Source organism: Aphis gossypii, chromosome 3 (genome assembly GCF_020184175.1).
Source record: "Aphis gossypii isolate Hap1 chromosome 3, ASM2018417v2, whole genome shotgun sequence".
Taxonomy (NCBI): domain Eukaryota; kingdom Metazoa; phylum Arthropoda; class Insecta; order Hemiptera; family Aphididae; genus Aphis; species Aphis gossypii.
The window spans coordinates 40390270-40410927 of record NC_065532.1 but is presented as its reverse complement, the minus strand read 5'-3'; the positions used below and the strand labels follow the sequence as shown (position 1 = coordinate 40410927).

The 20658-nt window shown below is 26.7% G+C and overlaps 2 protein-coding genes across 2 annotated transcripts; one reads left to right on the top strand and one right to left on the bottom strand.

Annotated features, from left to right (window-relative positions):
* Nucleotides 1–1341: 1341 nt before the first annotated feature.
* LOC114121395 (vigilin) lies at nucleotides 1342–14345 on the bottom strand. Its single transcript, XM_027983702.2, has 24 exons — nucleotides 14168–14345; nucleotides 11453–11759; nucleotides 11101–11316; nucleotides 9910–10116; nucleotides 9599–9814; nucleotides 9192–9375; nucleotides 9002–9132; nucleotides 8697–8865; nucleotides 8472–8584; nucleotides 8210–8363; nucleotides 7952–8130; nucleotides 7760–7891; nucleotides 7544–7690; nucleotides 6745–6900; nucleotides 6327–6677; nucleotides 5995–6213; nucleotides 5692–5910; nucleotides 5498–5627; nucleotides 5222–5382; nucleotides 4988–5116; nucleotides 4618–4728; nucleotides 3556–3756; nucleotides 3228–3458; nucleotides 1342–3139 (listed from the first exon to the last, which is right to left on the bottom strand). Exons 2-24 carry the CDS (start codon nucleotides 11684–11686, stop codon nucleotides 2885–2887), a joined length of 4245 nt encoding a protein of 1414 aa, XP_027839503.1. The 5' UTR covers nucleotides 11687–11759; nucleotides 14168–14345; the 3' UTR covers nucleotides 1342–2884.
* Nucleotides 14346–19125: 4780 nt separating this feature from the next.
* On the top strand, nucleotides 19126–19861 carry LOC114121406 (coiled-coil-helix-coiled-coil-helix domain-containing protein 1). Its single transcript, XM_027983721.2, has one exon. The coding sequence runs from the start codon at nucleotides 19361–19363 to the stop codon at nucleotides 19724–19726; it is 366 nt and encodes a 121-aa protein (XP_027839522.1). The 5' UTR covers nucleotides 19126–19360; the 3' UTR covers nucleotides 19727–19861.
* The last annotated feature ends 797 nt before the right edge of the window (nucleotides 19862–20658 follow it).

The window sequence follows — 20658 nt, the reverse complement described above, 5'->3', positions numbered from 1 at the left end:
ATTAATACATTATTTTTTATAGGAACATTTATGCTATTACTGTGTTGTCAGCCGATTTGTCATCACTGGATGATCTCTTCATGCAAATCCACACACTTGTCATATCAAAATTTAGTATAGATATTTTTCCTTTTATTGTAATAAGAATGTAGGTATAGTCGTTAAATTTATCTAATAAAAATTTAAAAAATTAACAACACTTTGTCATCAGCAAACATCTATTATTTAGCTCTACTACATTTTTAGGTAATCATTTTAATTATTTGTCAACGAATATATAATTTATCATATTTCACAACAATCTATATAATTCAATAAACATGCGTCCTTTGAGTATACAATTGATTTAATTATATTTTCGATATTCAGGAAATCCTTGAGCTAAACATTTGTAAATAACAATTAATAACTTGTTTGATTAAGAATACGTGTTTTGGATAAAAAGCTTTGGCAAAACATTTAATTCTTATCAGAATAATCCACACTAAATCACAGATTTATAAATTTGTGTTTATTTAAAATTTATAAAAATTTATTCTGATTTAAGTCTATTGAAAACAAGTTGTTTCGAACGTTATTATACGTCATGTAATCAAATATCAATATCTATTGATGTAACAAACAATATGTCATACCATCATAGTATATTCATCTTACCCTAGACCTGCGGACGCGGATGGTCATAACTCATAACTTACCAGTCTCCCATAGAGACTATTTAGGTATAGTATATAAGTATTAGCTGCTATAAAACAATAACAATTAATATTTACCTACTAATAGAATTTAAAACAGATAATGGTTATTGTGAATCTTGCTGATTTTAGTCCTATATCCCAGGTGGACCATAAACGGATTCACTTATTGACGTGCGTTCCACCTTTTGGCAGCTTATCATTGATAGACATTATTGGTTTTTATAAACAACTATATTTTATTGAAATAATATTGTTCAATAGAGTATAGTTTATCTATTTTTAACCGTGTTTTTTTAAACTAAAAATTAGCATTCTATTGAGATTATATAGAGAATTTAAGTTACTTGATTTATTTTACCAAAGAAATTGAATAATTATTTAAATGCGAGTTATATCAAATGGGCACGGCACGTGTAATAATGTAATAGTAATATTGCATACACGATACACCCACTTACGCATTAAATCATAACATTTAAAATTTTAAAAGGATAATTTATAAATCTTTTAAATATTTAAGTGGTTGAAACAACAATTTGATCAAATATGTTTGTCATTTTATCATTAGATAAAACAAAATATGAAAAATTATTTTTGGATTTGGAGAACTCGGGATACAAAAGAACAAATTGAATAATAAAAATGAAATTGTTATAAATAATAAATTTATTAATATTCAACCCTGAACATTATATTATTATTATACAGTTTTCAAAATACATTACATAATTTGCACACAAAATAATCAAAGGACAGTGGTGGAAAAATAATGTATACAGAATGTAGATAATAAAAATAGTGGATAATATATATATGTATGTAATATATATATTATATATGTGTAACACATATTATGGTAAAACAAAAAATTGAACTAAATCTGTTAAATTTGATAACTTAGAAAATTAGTTTGAAATGTGGCTGTATTAATTCAAACGTACATTAATAAATAATTGTAATACGTCAATGGTTTGAGATAAATAAATTAAAACCTAAACAAAATCTTTTTAAATAAAATTGGTTAAGTAACAGTATATATTATATAATATAATTTGTTAGAAATTAATTTTTTTCATCATATAAGAATCCCATTATATAAAATGAAACAAAATTTATGTTAAACTGAAAAAAAAAATACTGATGTTCAAATTATTGTCTATAAATTAAGCGATTTAATGCACAATTGGTAACTGTAGATTAAGTAAACAATTATTTGGAAAATGAAATTTAAATAATAATCCCGTAATTAAAATTTAGTTTATGTGTCAATATCTTGTATAAATCTCGTTCATTGCATTAAATATGTACAATTTATTGAAAAAGTCATTGTTTGGCTTAATAAATAAATCAATTTAGATACATTGTGCTATTTTTATAAACCAGATCCAAAAAGAAATAATAATTATTGTAACAAAAACATAACATGAAGTAACATGGAAATTTGTGTTATTTAAACTTAAATAGGCTAAAATGTTTGTAAAAAACAAATATAAAATTAATAGACAAGTCTGATTAGAATTACCTCATAAAGGTAATTAATATTTTAATGTTATTATTCACTATGAAAAAACCCTTTATATTTGGGCCTCTTCAATTTAACAAATACCGTGTCACTATATCTGTTAAAACAGATGAAATATGATTTTTAAATACAAATATTTACGGAATATTTTTCAATTCAGTTCAAAGAAAAAATCCAGAAAAAAAATGTCAAAAACAAAGAGAAAAAAATAACGCTAAAAGCATAACAAAATATGTTAACATTTTTTTAGACTTAACATTACATTATAATGATATAAAAACATTTTATTTAGTATAATAATCTGTTAAAAAAACATAGCGGACACAAGAAAAAATGAGACCCAAATGGTTACAATCTATTATTTTATACAGCAATTTTTCTTCACAGCCTGGAAAATATAGAATTTTTTTCCACCTAATGTTACAAAAAAAAATAAATATATATAAATAAATATATATGTATTTTTTTTTTTTTTTGTTTTCTATTAAATAACACATTTTTTCTAAACATATTCTATTCTTAAAATATAATTATATTGTAATTTAATTACTTGGGAGAAATTCAGTTTAGTGGCAACCGGACACTATAAATATATTTTTTAATTGAAATCGCAAAAAATATTTAATTATTGGAAACAATAATTTTATAAATCGATTAAAAATAACTAACGACGTCCACTTCCCCAACTTGGAAGATTGGTTTTATCAGAACCAGCATTATTAGCAGACGTTGCAATACCCGCAAATGATGGAAAATCTCTAGTACTATTTGTATCTGGATGAGCTTTTTCCCACGGTGCACCATTACCCATAACAAATCCGGCACCTCCTTGTGAGTTATGATTACCATTGGGAATAGATTGGCTCTCAGTTTTTGGTTTCAAGTTTGCTCTTGCTTCATTTTCAAATAAGTCTGTCAACTGTAAAAAAAAAAAAAAAATAACAAATAAATTACATTATTCAATCGTGAAATTCATAGACAATATAAAAATAAAATAAAAATATTACATAGTCTTGTTGAATCATTTCTAAATAATCTATACAATCCAAAACATCATCCTGAGTGGCATCTTCACGGGCATAAACAACCACTAAATCTGGATTAGAACTATCAGATTTAGAAAATCTAATATCTACATGATATTTATCCATAATTTGTGAAATATTACGACCACGAAAACCGATCAATCTTGAGTGAATTCTATTATCGATTAAAATTTCTTCCTTATAAACATTTTTCTAAATAAAAACATTAATAAAATATTAAATTGGATTAATCAATAACAATAAATGTATATAACAACCAGTATAAAATCATAGAAAAAATTTAACTTACAAGTTTATCAACCATTTCTTGAATTTCATCTCTTGCTGATTCAGCACTTTGTTGGTAACCAACAACTGTCACTATGTTTTCATTGTTTCCTTCACCTCTTCTAGGTAAATTGACTTGAACACCATATTTGTTACGTAAGTTACGAACAGTGTCTCCCTTTTTACCAATTATCATTGGATGGAATTCTGGTTCAATAGTCATCTAAAATTATAACATTTATCATCAATATGATTTGTAGCAATTAATATTGAGCTTAGGTAAATGATGTGTTACAAATACTTTACAAGTAATAAAATAATCAACAATTTTACATCCTCTTTATACCTCCTAAGTGACATGCTACTAATTGAGGACTGGCCCCATTTCACATGTCAAGGTGTCAAAGGTGGTTCTTGGTTAACTAGACAAGTCTAGTTATTCAAGAGGTAGGGCGGGGGGGTCAGTAAATACTAGCCGGCTTGATCTAGTCCTGACGCCACCACGCGCATAAATGCCCCATGGCTACCTCGGAATCAAACCCAGAACCGTGCGTACCAGAACATTAAGTTCAGACCCACTCGGCCACGGGTGACCACTACAAATACTTTACAGGTAAATATTAAAAATCTGTTCAAAAAATTATGTGTTAACAAAATTGAAATTGAACTAACTATGATAACCCCCCAATAACATTAATTATTATCTTAATATAATTTTTTGGTATACAGTAAAATTGAAGTTCTTATTTAAATCATTAGTCATGATCCTGATGATGACAGATAATCAAAGTTCTACTACAACTAAATAAGAATAGACATGGTAATATGGTATGGACATTAAATGTTTTTCATACATATTATATTCTCCCTGTAAACTATACTATTTACCACTCTAACCATAGTTAATAGTGGTCAATTGATGGTTGCCAACATGAGATTAATAATTCTGATAAACAGTAAATCACAGGCTGTCTTACCATCAATAAAATACAGAATATTCTTAATTTATTAGTTTAGAACACCATATCATAACTATTATCAGCATTATTTTGACTTTTTATTTTAATCTAAATAATGAAAGTACCTGAATTTCATATGAACGCAATTGCCTATCTTCTTTATCAGCATCATACAACCTCATTTCTTCTTTAATGGCTGCAACTACTTCATCAATATCCTTTTGTACACCAGTAATCTAAATGATATAAGATCCAATGAATTTTATTGAAATTGTATTGTATTACTTTTATAACAAAATAATTTATTTTGATCATCAAAAAATATTGAAATACATTAATTAAACTTTAAATTCACAACCCTCCAATTTCATAACATTTGAGATGAAAATATACATTTTCCTAACCAATGTATTGAATAATAACTAATAAATGATTAATATATATTTATCAATAAAATTATTATAAACCATTATTATTAAATAATACAGCAATTACCTTTATAATATCAGCGTTTTGTTCTTGATTTGGAACTTTAATCTGAACATTATAATCATCACTAAGCTTTCGGATTGTGGCACCCTTAGAACCAATCAATGATCTATGATATTCAGATGGTACATTTAACTAAAAACACCATAATTAAAAATATAAAAATTAATAGAACTGTATGATAATGATTATTCAAATATTTATGATTAAGTTTATATACATTCTACAACAAAAACTTACATCAATAGTTTTTGGTATATTATCAATTAATATTTGTTTAGCACTTTCACAATTTTCAGGTTTTCCAAAGATAGTAACTATGTCATTGACACTAGGGGCACGATTTTCATCAGTATCTTCTCCAACATTAACATCTTCAGGTTCACGATTATATTGATCTTCTATTAATTAAGACAGAATAAAGGAAAAATATCAATTTAAATCTTATAAAATTGGTATTAATATCTAGTTCTACCGATTTGTAAAATGAAAAATATTTAAAATTAATATAATTACCAGGAGGTCTTTCAGGAAACTTAATCCAAACATCTAAATCTCGTCTCATACCTTCCAATAAATCTCGATTTCTCATTAAAACTCTATGCATTCTTTGAGGTATGATTACTTCGACAGTGATACGTTGTTCCTAAAAGTTAAAGAAAAATTGTTTAGACCAATTATAAAAAACAATAGTTGAAAAATGCAATTACCAAGTCAATAACAATATTATTGATTTTATTTTTGACTTTCTCAACAAAATCTTTGTGGCCTTTAATTAAAACTTCACTAGAGTTTGAATTAACTTGAGGGAATGTTACAGTAACTCCATTAAATTCTGCACTAATTTGATTTATAACTTCTGCACGGCGAGCAACGAAATGTCGATGGTGTTTAGGAGGAACACTCATAGTTATTTCGATAATATTTTCCTAAGCATAAATTCAATCACAATTTGACATTTTTTTAAGCTTTTTAATTATTAAGAATAGAATAATTTTTTTGATATTGCTTACCAAATCCTTAACAATTTCTTCAATTCTACGCTTTGCTTCTTCAGCATTAGTTTTATCACCTTTGATTATAACAACATCATCATTAGATGCTAGTTTAGGGAATGTTATAGATACTCCATTACAATCATCAATGATTCTATTAATAATTTCACCACGCCTTGCAACAAAGTGACGATGATACTTAGGATCAACATTAACTTCAACTTGAATAGTATTTTCCTAAATAAAATAATAAAAAATTGTTAATCGTAACAGAATAATAATACAATTACATCTTTAGCAAATTTTAATTATTCAGTAACATAATTAGATTAATGTAAATTAATACTTACCAAAACTTTTGCATGGTCTAAAAGTCTCTGCTTTGCAATAGCAACATTTGCTTTGCTACCTTTCAGTACAACTTTATCCCCACCACCAGGCTTGGGGAATGATATCTTAACACCACCACATTCTTCTTCCAACTTATGTAAAAATTCTCCACGTTTAGCAACAAAACTTTTATGATATTTTTCATTTATTTCCACACGGTCTTCAACAACATTACTGATATCAGTTATCATAGCTTCAAATTCTAATTTTGCCTTGTCTACGTTTTCTTTTTTACCAACAATAGTAATATTTTCATTCATTGAATCAGTTTCTGGTGGGAATATAATTCTTGTGTTTGTTAAATCTCGTATCTGTAACCAAATACACAATAATAAGCATTATCAAGTATTTATGAATCTGATTATTTTAACAACATACCCTTTTGACATTAGCTCGTTTTTTCCCAATTAAATATTTGTGAAATTCTGGTTTTACTTTTAGATCAAGAACTGAATTATGAACTTCGTCTACCATTGTTTGAATTTGTGTTATAGCACTGTCTACATCATCTTCAGGTCCTTTGATAACTATAGTCTATAAATTAAAATATTTTAATAAATATAATTTATCACAACATTTAATAAAATCTAATTTATTAAAATGTAATATATTTTCAGTAATAAAAAATTTAAGCAGTAAAAATAAATGAATATTACAACTAAAATTTAAAAACATAAATATAAGGATTTTCTCTAATAACATAAATAGAAATCAACATCCACAAATACTGTCTAATTTTCGTTAATACTGTAATGCAGTATAATAATAAATTAATAAGCAATTTAAAAATAGTATTGGGCAACACATTATTCTGATAGCAGATGATTTAACAAATTAACTTAAAATCTTACAACTAAATACTAAATAGTGATATTAGAAATATGTATTATGGGCAATTTTTTTTTTATGTTGTACCTAGTTTATTTAAGCAATTTTAAAAATTATGCCGTGTATTAAATATCCAAAGACAACATGTATTTCATTAAGCACTTAAAAAATATGTACAATAACAAATTTATCAAAAAACTACTAAAATAGTTAATTAAATTAAATAAATTAAGGAATTTAAATTATTTTGAATGAAATAATATTAACAGTATTTCAGACTACGAGTGATACGCATTTTATTAATTTAATTATATTTAAACAAATTCATCAAGTAAAACATAATACTTACATTATCCCCTTTAACAGCTGGTAACTTTAATGACACATTACCACCACAATCTTCTTTAATAGATTGAATAAACTTATTACCAAGGTTTACAATAACATTGCGTACTTTAACATTTCCCAACACTATTTCTTTTGTGACAATATCTCCCTAAAAAAATTAAATGATTTTAATAAATTAAACTTTAATCAAAATATAATTGTATTATAAGTAACCAACCATTTCATTTTGTATTTTTTTTATCATGTCACAAGCCATTAAAACCTTTTCTTTATTACCCATGACTTTGATAGTGTCACTATCTTCACCTTCACGAGGTAAATCAATTCTAGTATCTGTTTCTTCTCTAATCTAAAAAAAAAAAAAAAATTAATACATTATCTAAATGATAAATCAAATAGTAAATAAAACCTTTTTAATATTAGCTCCTCCTTTTCCCACAACAAGCTTATGGAATTGTTTAAAAACAGGAATTTCTAGTACATAGTTAGCTTCATCTAATTCTTTTGCCAATTTAGCTAAAGACTTAAATGCTTTATTTACATCATCATTTAAACCACGTATTTTGACTAAATTGCTTCTAGCTTCAACTAAAATAAAATTATCAATATACAAATTATATTTTTTTTAATCTTATCATGTAAACAAGTAAATGTAACAATATATTACCTGAACTAGGAAATGTAATTTGAACGTTAAAAGCTTCCTGAAGTTCTCTAACTTTTTCACCTTTGACTCCAATTATAGCACGATGGTGACGTTGGTCAATTGATATTTCTTTTTCAACTTCATTTTCTAACTTATAAATCATTTCTTCCAATTCCTATTAAAATTTATAATAATAATAAATAGGTTTTATAATTTATACAAATAACATTTAGGCATAATAAACAAATTTAATTAATTAATTAATAATAAGTTTAGATCTTACACTTTTAGCTAACTCCACTCCATCTTTCCGTCCTTCAATCCGAATAATGTTAGAATTATTATCAGACTCAGAAATATTGATTATAACACCAGCATCATTTTTCACGCGGTTAACTAAATACGGAAATAATTAGTAATCAAGAACTTATTTATTTTCAGCTTAATGAAGAAAAAAAACCATTTCATTAACATTTATTGTATTTAGATATAACAAACAATTACTTACTATTGCTGCCATTTTTCCCAATTATATGCTTGAAAAACTTGGGATCAACTACAAGTTCAGTAGAAACATAGCAGTCAATAGCTTTTTTTAATGAATCAATTACTTTAGGAATCATATTAGTTGGTCCTTCCACAATTATCTTATTATCATCAGAAAATTCAACATGTACCTATGAAAATATAATTACATATATTAAATTATTTAAATAAAACAACTTAAACTAATAAAAGTAATTATTGTAATGAAAATAAATTTAACACAAATTATTACAATAATCATTTATTATACTATAAACAAAAAAGCACCTTTTCATTATCTTCTATCAACTCTCGTAAATTTGAACCATTTTTTCCAATCAAAAATCTATGCATCCATCCAGGACACTCTATTGTTTCAGCAGTCATGCTGTTTGCTTTTTCATACAACTTTGTCAATCCTAAAATTAAAAAATTAATTATATTTTAAATATACCAAACATGACAAAAATATATTTACCAGTGCCTAAATCCTTATACAACCCTCTTAAAGTAACTGTTTCTTTGTCTGAATCTTGTTGAGGCATTTCCACACTAACATTTGTTTCCAATAATATATCTTGAATACCATTTCCTTTTTGTGCCATTAAATATTTATGTTTCTGTTTTGGTATCTCAACAAACACTGTTGCTGATTCTTTTTCCTATAGTAAAAAAAAAATATTTCACTATTTAAAATTGTTTATATTTTTGTTTTTACAAAAAAATTAAGATTGATAATAAAATATTATAACAATTTAAGTGTCATGACTGATAGAAAAAAATGTCTATATGTTTCTTGAAATTTTGTGGATTATATTCTACTTAGTTTTAACTAATATGTTAACAATTAGGTAAGTTCATGATATTTAATGAATTATTACATACCATTTTTGAATAAACCTGTTTAATCTGTTCAATAGCTGATTGAACTCCTTCCTTATCTCCAGCGATTGTAATTTCATCTCTGTTAACAGATGGCGGGGGAACATGGATTTTAACACCAGTTTCTTTCATTAAACTATTTAGTTTTTCATTATGTCCACCAGTAATAAAAGGATGGAAAATTTTTGGGATTTCAATCCTTTCAAATGCTTTTTTAGACTGTCAAAAATAATATTTTCTTAGTAAAATACCTCGTAAAATACATACTAAATTAATTAATATACATTTATTTACATATATTAAGAATTACTTACCAACTCATCTGAAATCATACGTATTTCCTGAACAGCTTTCTCCACTGCATCTCTAGTTCCAGTAACATTGATAATATCTGAAGTATCTTGAATGCTTGGCATTTGAATACGTGCACCAGTGCGCTGTTCGATTTCCTTACGACGAGTTCCTTGTTTTCCCATAACTTGACAATGATGTTCTTTAGGAACAGGAACTGCACTAGTTGCCTAAAATATTACAGTAAATTAAAATAAATCAATAAATATTTTGAAACTTCTTTTATATAATTCCATAAAACAAATTATTATTTATTTAGCTTGATTAGTTTTTATCTAAAACAGAACGTCCCTATAAAAAATAACATATAATTTAAATGTCCTATTTTTACTTTTTACATAAATAGTAAAAATAAAAATACATAAATAAATGGATTGGATTAATTAGATTTTAAAACAATATAAATTATTAATTTATTTTGTATTTTTAATATTTTTAATTTTGTTTTTAGATTATAAGCTATTGCTTGAAGGTATATTGAAATACTGTTATACAGTTTATATTCTAATTACTTATTTGCTAATACATGTTTTTCATCTTTGGCACATTTAGTAATAGGGGATAGATAAATTTTTTTCAATATTGTTTATCACAATTTAAATTATTTATTTAAAAATCTCAGATCTTCTTATTTGAAACCTATGTTGTTAACTTTAATATTATCAAACTAACAAGTAAAACAATTATTTGTGTACTCACATTGATTTTTTGTAATATATTTATTTTTAAGAAAGCTTTTAAAAGAATATTGCACACACTTACTCTCACTTAAAAATCAAAATATTGTAAAAAAAAAAACAACACACCAGTAAATATTTTTATCTTAAAATTTGAGAATTGATTCTAGCTCTAATATATAATCAATCACTACAAAAATTAAACTCTTTAACGTAAATGTTGATGTGTTATATGTTAATAATAGGAACTTAAAACCAATCAAATTAATTAAATTTTCTAGTTATTAAATCACTTTTCTAGGTAACATTTTTAATAGGGCATTCTTCTTAAGGTACAATTTATACCTAGCCTTTTTTTAAGACATTTGATTCTCAAATTCACAACAATTTTATAAAATATTCTCTTAAATTTGTCTTATGTTTACGAAAAATATGTATCAATGAAAACTAGAGAAAAAATTAAGAATAACAATTTACCTGAGTTTGAAAGCTTGCAATAATTCTGCGTTTAGCTTCAGTAACATCTGCATCTTTACCTCTCACAAGAAAAGTCAAATTCATATTCTTTGATGTAGAAATCTCAATTTCAGCTCCAGTTTCTCTTGTAATTTGGCTACAAATGCGTTTAGATTCACCCTCACCAAACTTTTCACTATTATCTGATTTACGGTCTTGAACAGAAATAGTGAATACCTAAAATAATTTAATAAACTATTACAATTAGTTTTTTTTTAAAAGTATTAACATGAATTAATTTTTTTAAATTTTTAAAATTTATAATTTTATAATATTGTAACAGTTAATATTAAAAACAATAATTTTTTTTTACATTATTGACAGTTGAAGTCCGAACTTTGTTCCATCCTTTTGGTGGTATATTTGAAGATGCGCATTGACCATTGACCCCAATAGTTTTAGGTGCCAATGTTTTTGAATCAGGTAACGCTGGAAACACAAGGTCATAGCTGTTACCATTGTTACCTCCATCTTCTTGACCAGTGTTGTTAGACACCGCACGTTCACTCTTCAACTTAGGGATATCTTGCTGTTGCAACTCCAACATAATGGCTATAGCTTCCTTACCAAACGTTTAGTCCAAATAAAACGAGTACCAATGGTCTCTCTTTATTGAAACACTAAAATTAAAAATAATGTCTTATATTATAATATATGAAGATATAATGTAACAGTATATTGTATATTATATTATCAACAAAAATAATTATAATATAAATTGGGATAATAATATATTGAAGTACATTATACAACAGAATCATAAAATGTAAATAGTACAATATTACCATCTAACATTATGTTATTGATACAATTTTAATAGTAGATATAAGTTTTTATATATTTCAATTAATAAAACAATAAATTATATTTCTGAATAAAAATAAGATAGGTACTGAACATTTGAACACAATTTTAGTTGAAATATATAAGTGGATTACCTGCTTTTTAGTTAAGCGTATATTATTTACACGTAACAATTTTGAAAACAATTAATTTATAATAAACACATAAAAGGTAGGCTAAAAAGGTTTTAAAAAAAAATTATTATTAATTCATTAGGTAATAATAGTGAAGTATCAACAAAAATGTGTTTGTGTAAAGGCCAATCAGAAATTATTAAGTAAAATGAAAAATTAATTGAATGGTCTAAGTTATAGATTTTTATGTTAAAATTGTGAAAAGTTTACTGCCTATACCTACTTTGCAAATAAGGTTACCAACCAAAACTTATGACCACTATACTACGGCAAATCTAAGAAAGCTACTCGTTCGCGCATCCAAATAGGCGGACGAGGCAAAGTGGCGACTGTGTTGGCGGCCAGCGTTCAGGAAGGTTTAATGGTGGGAATATGCGAGATCGGACGAATTTTGTTTGTCGTCCAGTAGTATTCTTAGGATGGTCATAGTATAATAATTAAATATTTACAAAAAATAAAATTAAGTTTTTATATGAAACACTTTTAATGAAATTTTGCTACATGTTACTATCATAATAATTCTTGAGTAAACTTGAAATGGTACTATAATTTTTTTCTCCTAATTATTATACAGAGAATTTTCAATTTTAACCTTTCAAAAACACAAAGTACCTAGATCCAATTTTCTACCAAAAATCTTCCTTGAAGTAAATGAACTTTTTAATATATTTTTTCAATTATAAAGTGTCAACACAAAATTAAAAAACACTTAGTGTAAAATTAATAGCTTCTTCTCTATGCTTAAATCTATAATTATATAAATTTGATTTTCAGTGTATCAAGTAAAAGAAGATTTAGTGATGATTTTACTAAACTATTTGTATTAATCATTAGAAACCAATACAGAGGTTATTCTGTACCATCAGTCTGGATACTATATGCCCTTTGAAGAAGGTAAATATATTTGAAAGCCTAATGAATGATTATAATAGGTTTAGGCGCGCAAGTCCAGATAAGACTCCATTCAACTATACTGTTTTTTAAATGAATAAATAATTTAAGATTTTGCAACTAATGAATAGTTATGAATGCATGTTATAATTTTTATTTTAGACTAAAAGATTTTGCTGTAATTATTGTAAGACAACCAAGTTAAATGTTTGTCAAAAATTAACCTAAGTTAAGATAATAGATGATATATCCTTTTGACAATTATTAAAGCTAACAGATATGCTTAAATGTTTAATAATTCTAATATAAAAAAATAACTAAATGCCAGTATAATTTTTATAACGGTACATAATTAAAAATCAATCACAAACAAAATTATTAAAAATACTATGATCAGTAGATGACAGAGCTTGGCTACCCCCCACTTTATTAATACATGGATCCATATGAAGTTATTAAAGAGATGGATGCGACAACAAAGAAAAGCAACCCGCCAGATAGAATAGAAAGTCATAATGAATGCATCCAGTGCAACGTGAATAATAGTCTCTGCCACAAGTACCTTTACCTTAAAGAGCTAAATATACCACCAATGTCATCATCCCAAACGGTTTTAGACAAAAAAGGCTATTGAAAAAAAATCATTAACAGTGCCATTGTTGGTACGGCCTGCTATGGTGACCAAAGACCAAAAAACGTGGGCCAGCTCAGGATTTAAGGGCGAACGTACTCTAGGGAGGGGGAAGAGGATTTCCTACTCGTACTTGACAGACTAGTTGAAGAGCCCAATAAAAAAGAGATTGAACGACCCCTGTGAGGAGTTGGGATGTGGGTGACAGCGGGTGGACCCAAAGGCCAACATTGCCACAGAGACCTCCTCATGGACGATGAGCGCGTGGCAGTGGATGGGTAAGGATCTGTTTAAATTTTAAACAGGGGCCCGGCAGCTCAGGTAATAAAAGGTCCGTTCACAGGGAGTTGACGTGTCAACCCATCGCGCTTGGCGTACGTGTGCGTACGTGTGCGCGTGTACTCGCGCGCCGCACACTACGACCACACATAACCCCCAGACCGATCGCATTGCCATGAGGTTTAACGACCGTCGGTGGGCCGTGCCGGACAGGGCGGCGAGCGCCATCGGTAAAAGCTAAAACACTTACTGTAATCACGTTGTGTGCCTGCCGCGAGAACGAGACGGTGTGTGTGGGATAGGTATTGGCGAGACGCGTGTACACGAAGGAAACGAGCGAACGACAATTCGATACAAAACCGAAACGATTTTAACACTGTAAAGTAACCAGCCGCCGCACCGCTATCAAACCATTACACATGTAAAAGTTTTTTTTTTCACCTTTCATCAATGCTGCCACCACATCGGTAGAGAAATTTTTAAACCACTGGAGTTCCACCGGCCGACACTACGTTCGACGTCAATACCTTCCACTGCGACGACAATGGCTAATGAATCGCTGTACCTATAATATAGTTTAATATATTTTATTCTGATCGGGGGAACTCGGCGCACCAGTACCGCTGACTCGACCTTTTGAGCCTATGCCCTTTGCGCTATTTGCACACAATAATAATAATAATAAAAATATGATTACGTCATTGTGAGTTACTCGACTGTTTGAGGGTTAGATCGTCGTAAGCAGGTCTACTCAAAGACAACGTAAACACGGCCTAGAAGACTAAAACTACGCTAGAATTAAATAATATATTATTATTTATGATTCACTCATATTTATTTTTTAATTAATTTTTAGAGCCTTTGTAGGAATAAAACTGGAAACCTACTTTCCAGTAAAACGAGATATTTTTAGTTGTAAAACTTGATTTTAAAAATGAAGCATCATTTTATATCAATGTTGCCAGCGAATACATAATCGTACAGAGTATAGACCTATAAACAAGTTATTTATCAGTCTATACCTAATAGATTATACACTTGCGTTGTCCCAAAACTGAAAGTATTAAAATATAGTTCATTAATCCATACGTGTCCACCTAATGAAAGATATGAAAGAATATACCTAATATCGTAAACACGGTAAATGGACATATCGCAAATAGTTTTATTTTGCAATGAAACTGTTTCTTCCAAAACTTTTACATGTGCATTCTTCATCAGTTCAGCTTCTTTTTTTTCTTCACTCTTCCTCAAAACTATATTATGTTACTATGGAGTCGTCTACCCTTGTCATATCTTTCCACAAGTCCTTTGACTTCGTTCTTTACGCCTTTACCTCTCCCTTAATCAACCTATGTCCTAGTTGCATGTTTAATTATCTATTATTAATTTAATTATCTATCATATGTGGAAATTTCGAATCCATATCTCGAATTCAATATTATTATAAAATTTTCGTAGCACAAGTAAAACACGATATAGGTATATTTCGTACATTGTACGTTTGAAATGACGACGAACGGTTGTGGCGACATTGGATCCACGACGCGATGATGTCACGCACTCACACTCGACGCGGTAACCAACACGAATGTACGTGGAAAGTGGAAATGCATTATTCAAATCATTGACAGGCTAAACTATATTTACTAAAGTATAGGCGTGTGCGTTACATAGAGTAATATTACTCTATGGTGTGTTATTGAGTATTGACATCGAAAAATATTGAATAATAATAATAAACATAGGTTTACGTAGGTACCTAGATATATTTAAAATATATCTGAAATCGTGGTATGTACCTACACCATAAATTGATAAATTATAATAGATGGTATAATATTATATTACTATACAATGTACGTAGGTACATACTAAAAATGTATCTAATATGCAATATACATAATATGTAGCTATCGTATTGTCATATTACCGTACGTACCCAAAAAACAACTGATTTTATATAATATTATTTGCGATTTTAAAACTCCTAGTTAAAAACAACACATAGCCACATAGGTAGGTAATAGGTATAGAAATAAAATACATACTGGCTAGTGGCTACTAAACTATATCTACGGGTGGTCGGGCAGTGACCAATACGGCAATACATAATATATTAATATTATATTAATATTCGTAAATTTTCATATTGTAATTTCATAGAACGAATTAATCGATTGCATAATAAATAATAATAGATAGACACTTCCCCTGCCAATCTATAATATACTAACAGTAAATCATATTTAGTAAGCATTAACGAAAATTTCTGAGCGTCTGAGTTTTAGTCTTTGGCGATATATTATATAAATATATAATAATATAAACAATATAAATAGGTACCTAATACATTTTTTACTACAATATCTACTTCATTTTTTCCCGTTTTAAGATGTTTTTCTAATTTCCATTATAAGAATTATTATTTATACCTACTTAATACTTTATTTATTAAAAAGTAAATATGAAAATCTTAGAGTTCATTTACTGATTTTATCAGCTACATACTGGTAGCTTATCTTTTTGATAAACATTAGTTTTAATTTTTATTTTTTAATAATATTTTAACTTTTTGAACTTCAAATTAGTTTTAGATTATTATTTTCAATAAATACTTGGCGGCGCTGACGCACAACAAGTTCTGTGATAAAAAAAAAGTAACCTACGTCCTACAAGCAGTAGGAGATGCCTACAACTGATTTTTATTGCCATCTTTTAATATAAACAATTATATATTCCACTTATTTTTTTCAAAATAAACAATAAAATATATTGTTTAATACATTGTATAAGATTTTTTCATTATAAATTTCTTAGAAGATTTTTAATGTATACTATACATATAATAAGTATAAGTATAATAAGAATAAATGATATTATCTACTTAGGTATTTAGTTTATTTTATTTTATTTATTTATTTTTACTACTATACTACAACTGATGTCTGATACAAATAGTAACGCTGAAGTTGATTATTTAAATTAATCTTGTATAATATAATAGCCTATAGGAATATAATAGTCTTATTACTTATTAGTTATTACTCTTATTGTCATATTATACCATGAGCCATGAATTAAGTACAAATTAAGTAGGTATACGAATATTAAACTATGTTTATAGATGTAAAGTTTTTCTTAATGGTGAATCGATTCAAGTTGTTTGGTGAATGTAATAAATTTGAGAAAACACGAGATGGGTACATGATGTTATTTAAAAATTAATGTTTTTGTATGTTTGACTATAACATTTATGCTGTTTGGGTGAATACAATTATTTTTAGCTTGTTAGCAATATAGGTACTTTATGGATGATGTGCATATTATGATTTTATTTTATTAATTTTTGATTTTATATAACTATATTATACTATATGTCTATACTAATATATTTTTTAATTTATAAAGATTATTATGTATTGTATTTATCAATTTATGTACCTATGATATTGTACGTGATTTTATTTAATAACTTATAAATCTATTCATATTTATTAGCACAAATAATATTTTTGTTGTAATAAACACTCACCTAAACAGTAACATAATATGGTATATAAACATTTAGTATTGTTCAGAGAACACCCGCAGAGACGATTTTATTAACTATATAATGTATAGTTAGTTATACTTTAAAAATATTTATATTTTTTAATTGCATTTATACTTCTTTATTCAAATTTTATATAAAAAAAAAAAAAAAAAATAATTATATAATAAAATATAATAATATCTATCATGTCGATTAATTGATTAGTTTTTAATTTTTACAACACAATTTATAATTTGTTACAAAATACAACAATAAGTTAAAAAGAATTTATGGCTTGAAAAATAAAACGGATTAAAGAAGCCTTCCAATAAAGGTACTTTGTCGATTAATGACAATTTATTAAAATGATTATTATTTTTTAATCAAATTATGATATAAAACAATTTTTGTAGATTGAAATACCTATAATCATTTTTTTCTTTACTATTTTGCACTACCTAATTGGTTTAAAAATTGTTATTATTTTTTAAATTTATTATTAAGGCTTCAATTTTATTATTTGTACATACTTGATAAATGATAATCCTATGTAAATTTTTATTTGTATATTATGTTAAAATATTACACAAAATATTGTAATTGATGTTATAAATTATAAAAAATATATAACACCAACTATTAACCGTGATACGTGATTGACTGAGAAAGTAAGAATGGAAGATAAATAATAGTAGGTACTGAAAGTAGTCAGACCTTAAATAGTAAATACTATAGTTTTTTTTAGTATTTTATGATTAAATTTCGAAAATGTACTGTATTATTCCAAAAATATATAATAAAATAAAAAAAAAAAGAGAATGACGTTTAAATAACAGTATAATGTATTATGAATAAATATAAATACAATTTGAAGTATTTTTATGAAATCTTTTAGGGGTTGGGGGAATCATCAAACAACATAAGTCGTAAGTGCTAAATAGGGTTGAGGAAATGACAACATTTTAGGGGTTTACATTTTCTCCGTAGCCGGCGTAGCCCGTACTTAACACAAACTTGCTACTTATATAATTATATTAATATAATATTATATTAAATATAGATAAAATAATTTAAAAATTCAATTTTTAGTAATAAAATGGTCACACTGAATATGTATCAGTTGTCCAGACCATTATATAATTATTATATCATGGTCCAGACGATACGTTCGGTCCCGAGATACAGGCAGATTTACTATCATGGAATAATCGCATAAATCGGGGCATTTATAATCATAATATGACATTATTATTTTCTTAGATCATATACAGTCATATATCTATGTATACAATGGATAGAGCCACAGCTTAATATTTTGATGCCAACATTAGCGACGATTCGCGAGTTATGTGACCTCTACTGCGCACGCGTAAGCGACTTGTCGCATATTTTTCCCAATGATAAATATATGAACATAAAAATATTACGTCATTGTAAATTTGTTTTTAAGGCTCTAATTAATTTTTTTTATTTCTAATTAGTATTTACTATTTAGTTCAGTGAAATAAAATAATAAATACTAAATAGACCGAGATAAATTTGCGACTAGTCACTTGCGCATGCGCAATAAAGGTCACATAACTCGCGACTTGTCGCTACTGTTGGCATCATCGACATTATGTGTAATCTATAATATGCCATGGCTCTATCCATGACATTGTATATGATCTAAGATTATTTTTAATAATTTTGATAACTGTTATGATAAAATTAAGGTTTAAATTGTTTAAAGATAAATTAAATTTGAATAACATTATTCGACATTCTTGTGATTATAATACTATTTAATATTTATTAACTTTTACCTTGTTTTACAAGTGTTTATTACTATTTAGTGCTTATTTTTATTTTTTTTTTTTTGTAAATTAATTTAGTATATTATAATATTTAAACAATAATTACTTCATTATGCGTCTAAACAATGTTTTAAATTTTCGCGATATGCGTCGATATACAAAAAATCCACTTGAAGTTAAATTTGAAGAACTTTTGCCGCTTAAGTTGAAAGATAAAGTATCTGGTAAAGGAGATAGGTCCAAAGAACGTGCATGTGTTCATGAAATATCTGTTATGTTTGCCTGTTTCAAAAAAAATGAATTTGATCAAGCACGCTGTGCAGATGAAATTACCAAGTTTCAAGCATGTGCCACTAAAAATTATGCTGACAAGTTTAAAAGAAAACAAGACAGACGAGAAGGAAACATTTCTGTGGGGAAAGATAATCTTACACCTAGAGAAATCAATCATCTTCTGAAAAAGTATCCAAATCCGTAAAACTAAATTTTTAAAATTTGTATTTAGGTATTTAGAATCTACATGTAGCTATTTAAATTTAAATTTTTTATTTAAAATGTACAATTTGTCTGTTAACATTGTATTTCATATAAAAATAAAATTTAAGAATAAAAATTATGTTGTTATTTTAATGTATACTCCATTTCAAAAAAGATTATAACGGGCGGCCACGGGCAAAACCAGTTTTGTTACGTAAATCTGGTGTAATCTCTTTTGAAACGGAGTATATTAATGGTGGATTATAAACAACTTTTGCATTAGATAAGTTTGTACAATAATTTACTTTTTTATTTTATTTTATGTTATTTTTAAAATTAAATTTAATACTAGACACCGCTTAATGTCACTTACGGCAAGGAAACGATTATAAGTAAAACCGGATTTATATGCATTTTAAATTATAAAATATGTATGCAAACATACACTAAAAAAGTCAAAATATGCAAGAAAAAGATGCAAAACATGCAAAATAAAATTTCAATTTTAATTACATTTTATATTTGATTTTAATTTTGCAGAAATAATTATTTATTAGTTTAATTAAAATTTTTATGTACAAAATAATATAACAAATATGTAATACAATAATATAATTTGTGAAATTGTAATTTAATTTTTTATCATTAATACATTGCAAAATGTATTTTATTATAATTAAATAGTAGATAATTTGGTGATTTACTGATATAAATAGGAAGTATGAAAAATTAAATGTAGTAGGTTCCTATAATCAGTTTTTTTTTCATGAAAATTATTAATAAAAATACCTCTTCTGAATAAAAAATCCTGAGTAATAATGCAGGCACTATATAATATATTAATAACCCATCGCCTTTTGTCTATTATACTTGTCTTGTCCTTACAAGTAATAGTTTAATAACTAGCTTATTGTTAAATTAAGAATTCAACAT

Bases quoted from the DNA above. Each gene is read 5' to 3' on its own strand.
- LOC114121406 (XM_027983721.2), top strand. From the start codon at position 19,361: ATGCGTCTAAACAATGTTTTAAATTTTCGCGATATGCGTCGATATACA.
- LOC114121395 (XM_027983702.2), bottom strand. From the start codon at position 11,686: ATGTTGGAGTTGCAACAGCAAGATATCCCTAAGTTGAAGAGTGAACGT. The intron at 9,376-9,598 runs GTATGTAATAAT...TTTTTACTATAG, and splicing joins AACAGGTTTATTCAAAAATG to GAAAAAGAATCAGCAACAGT. The intron at 8,585-8,696 runs GTAAGTAATTGT...TTCCGTATTTAG, and splicing joins TGGGAAAAATGGCAGCAATA to TTAACCGCGTGAAAAATGAT.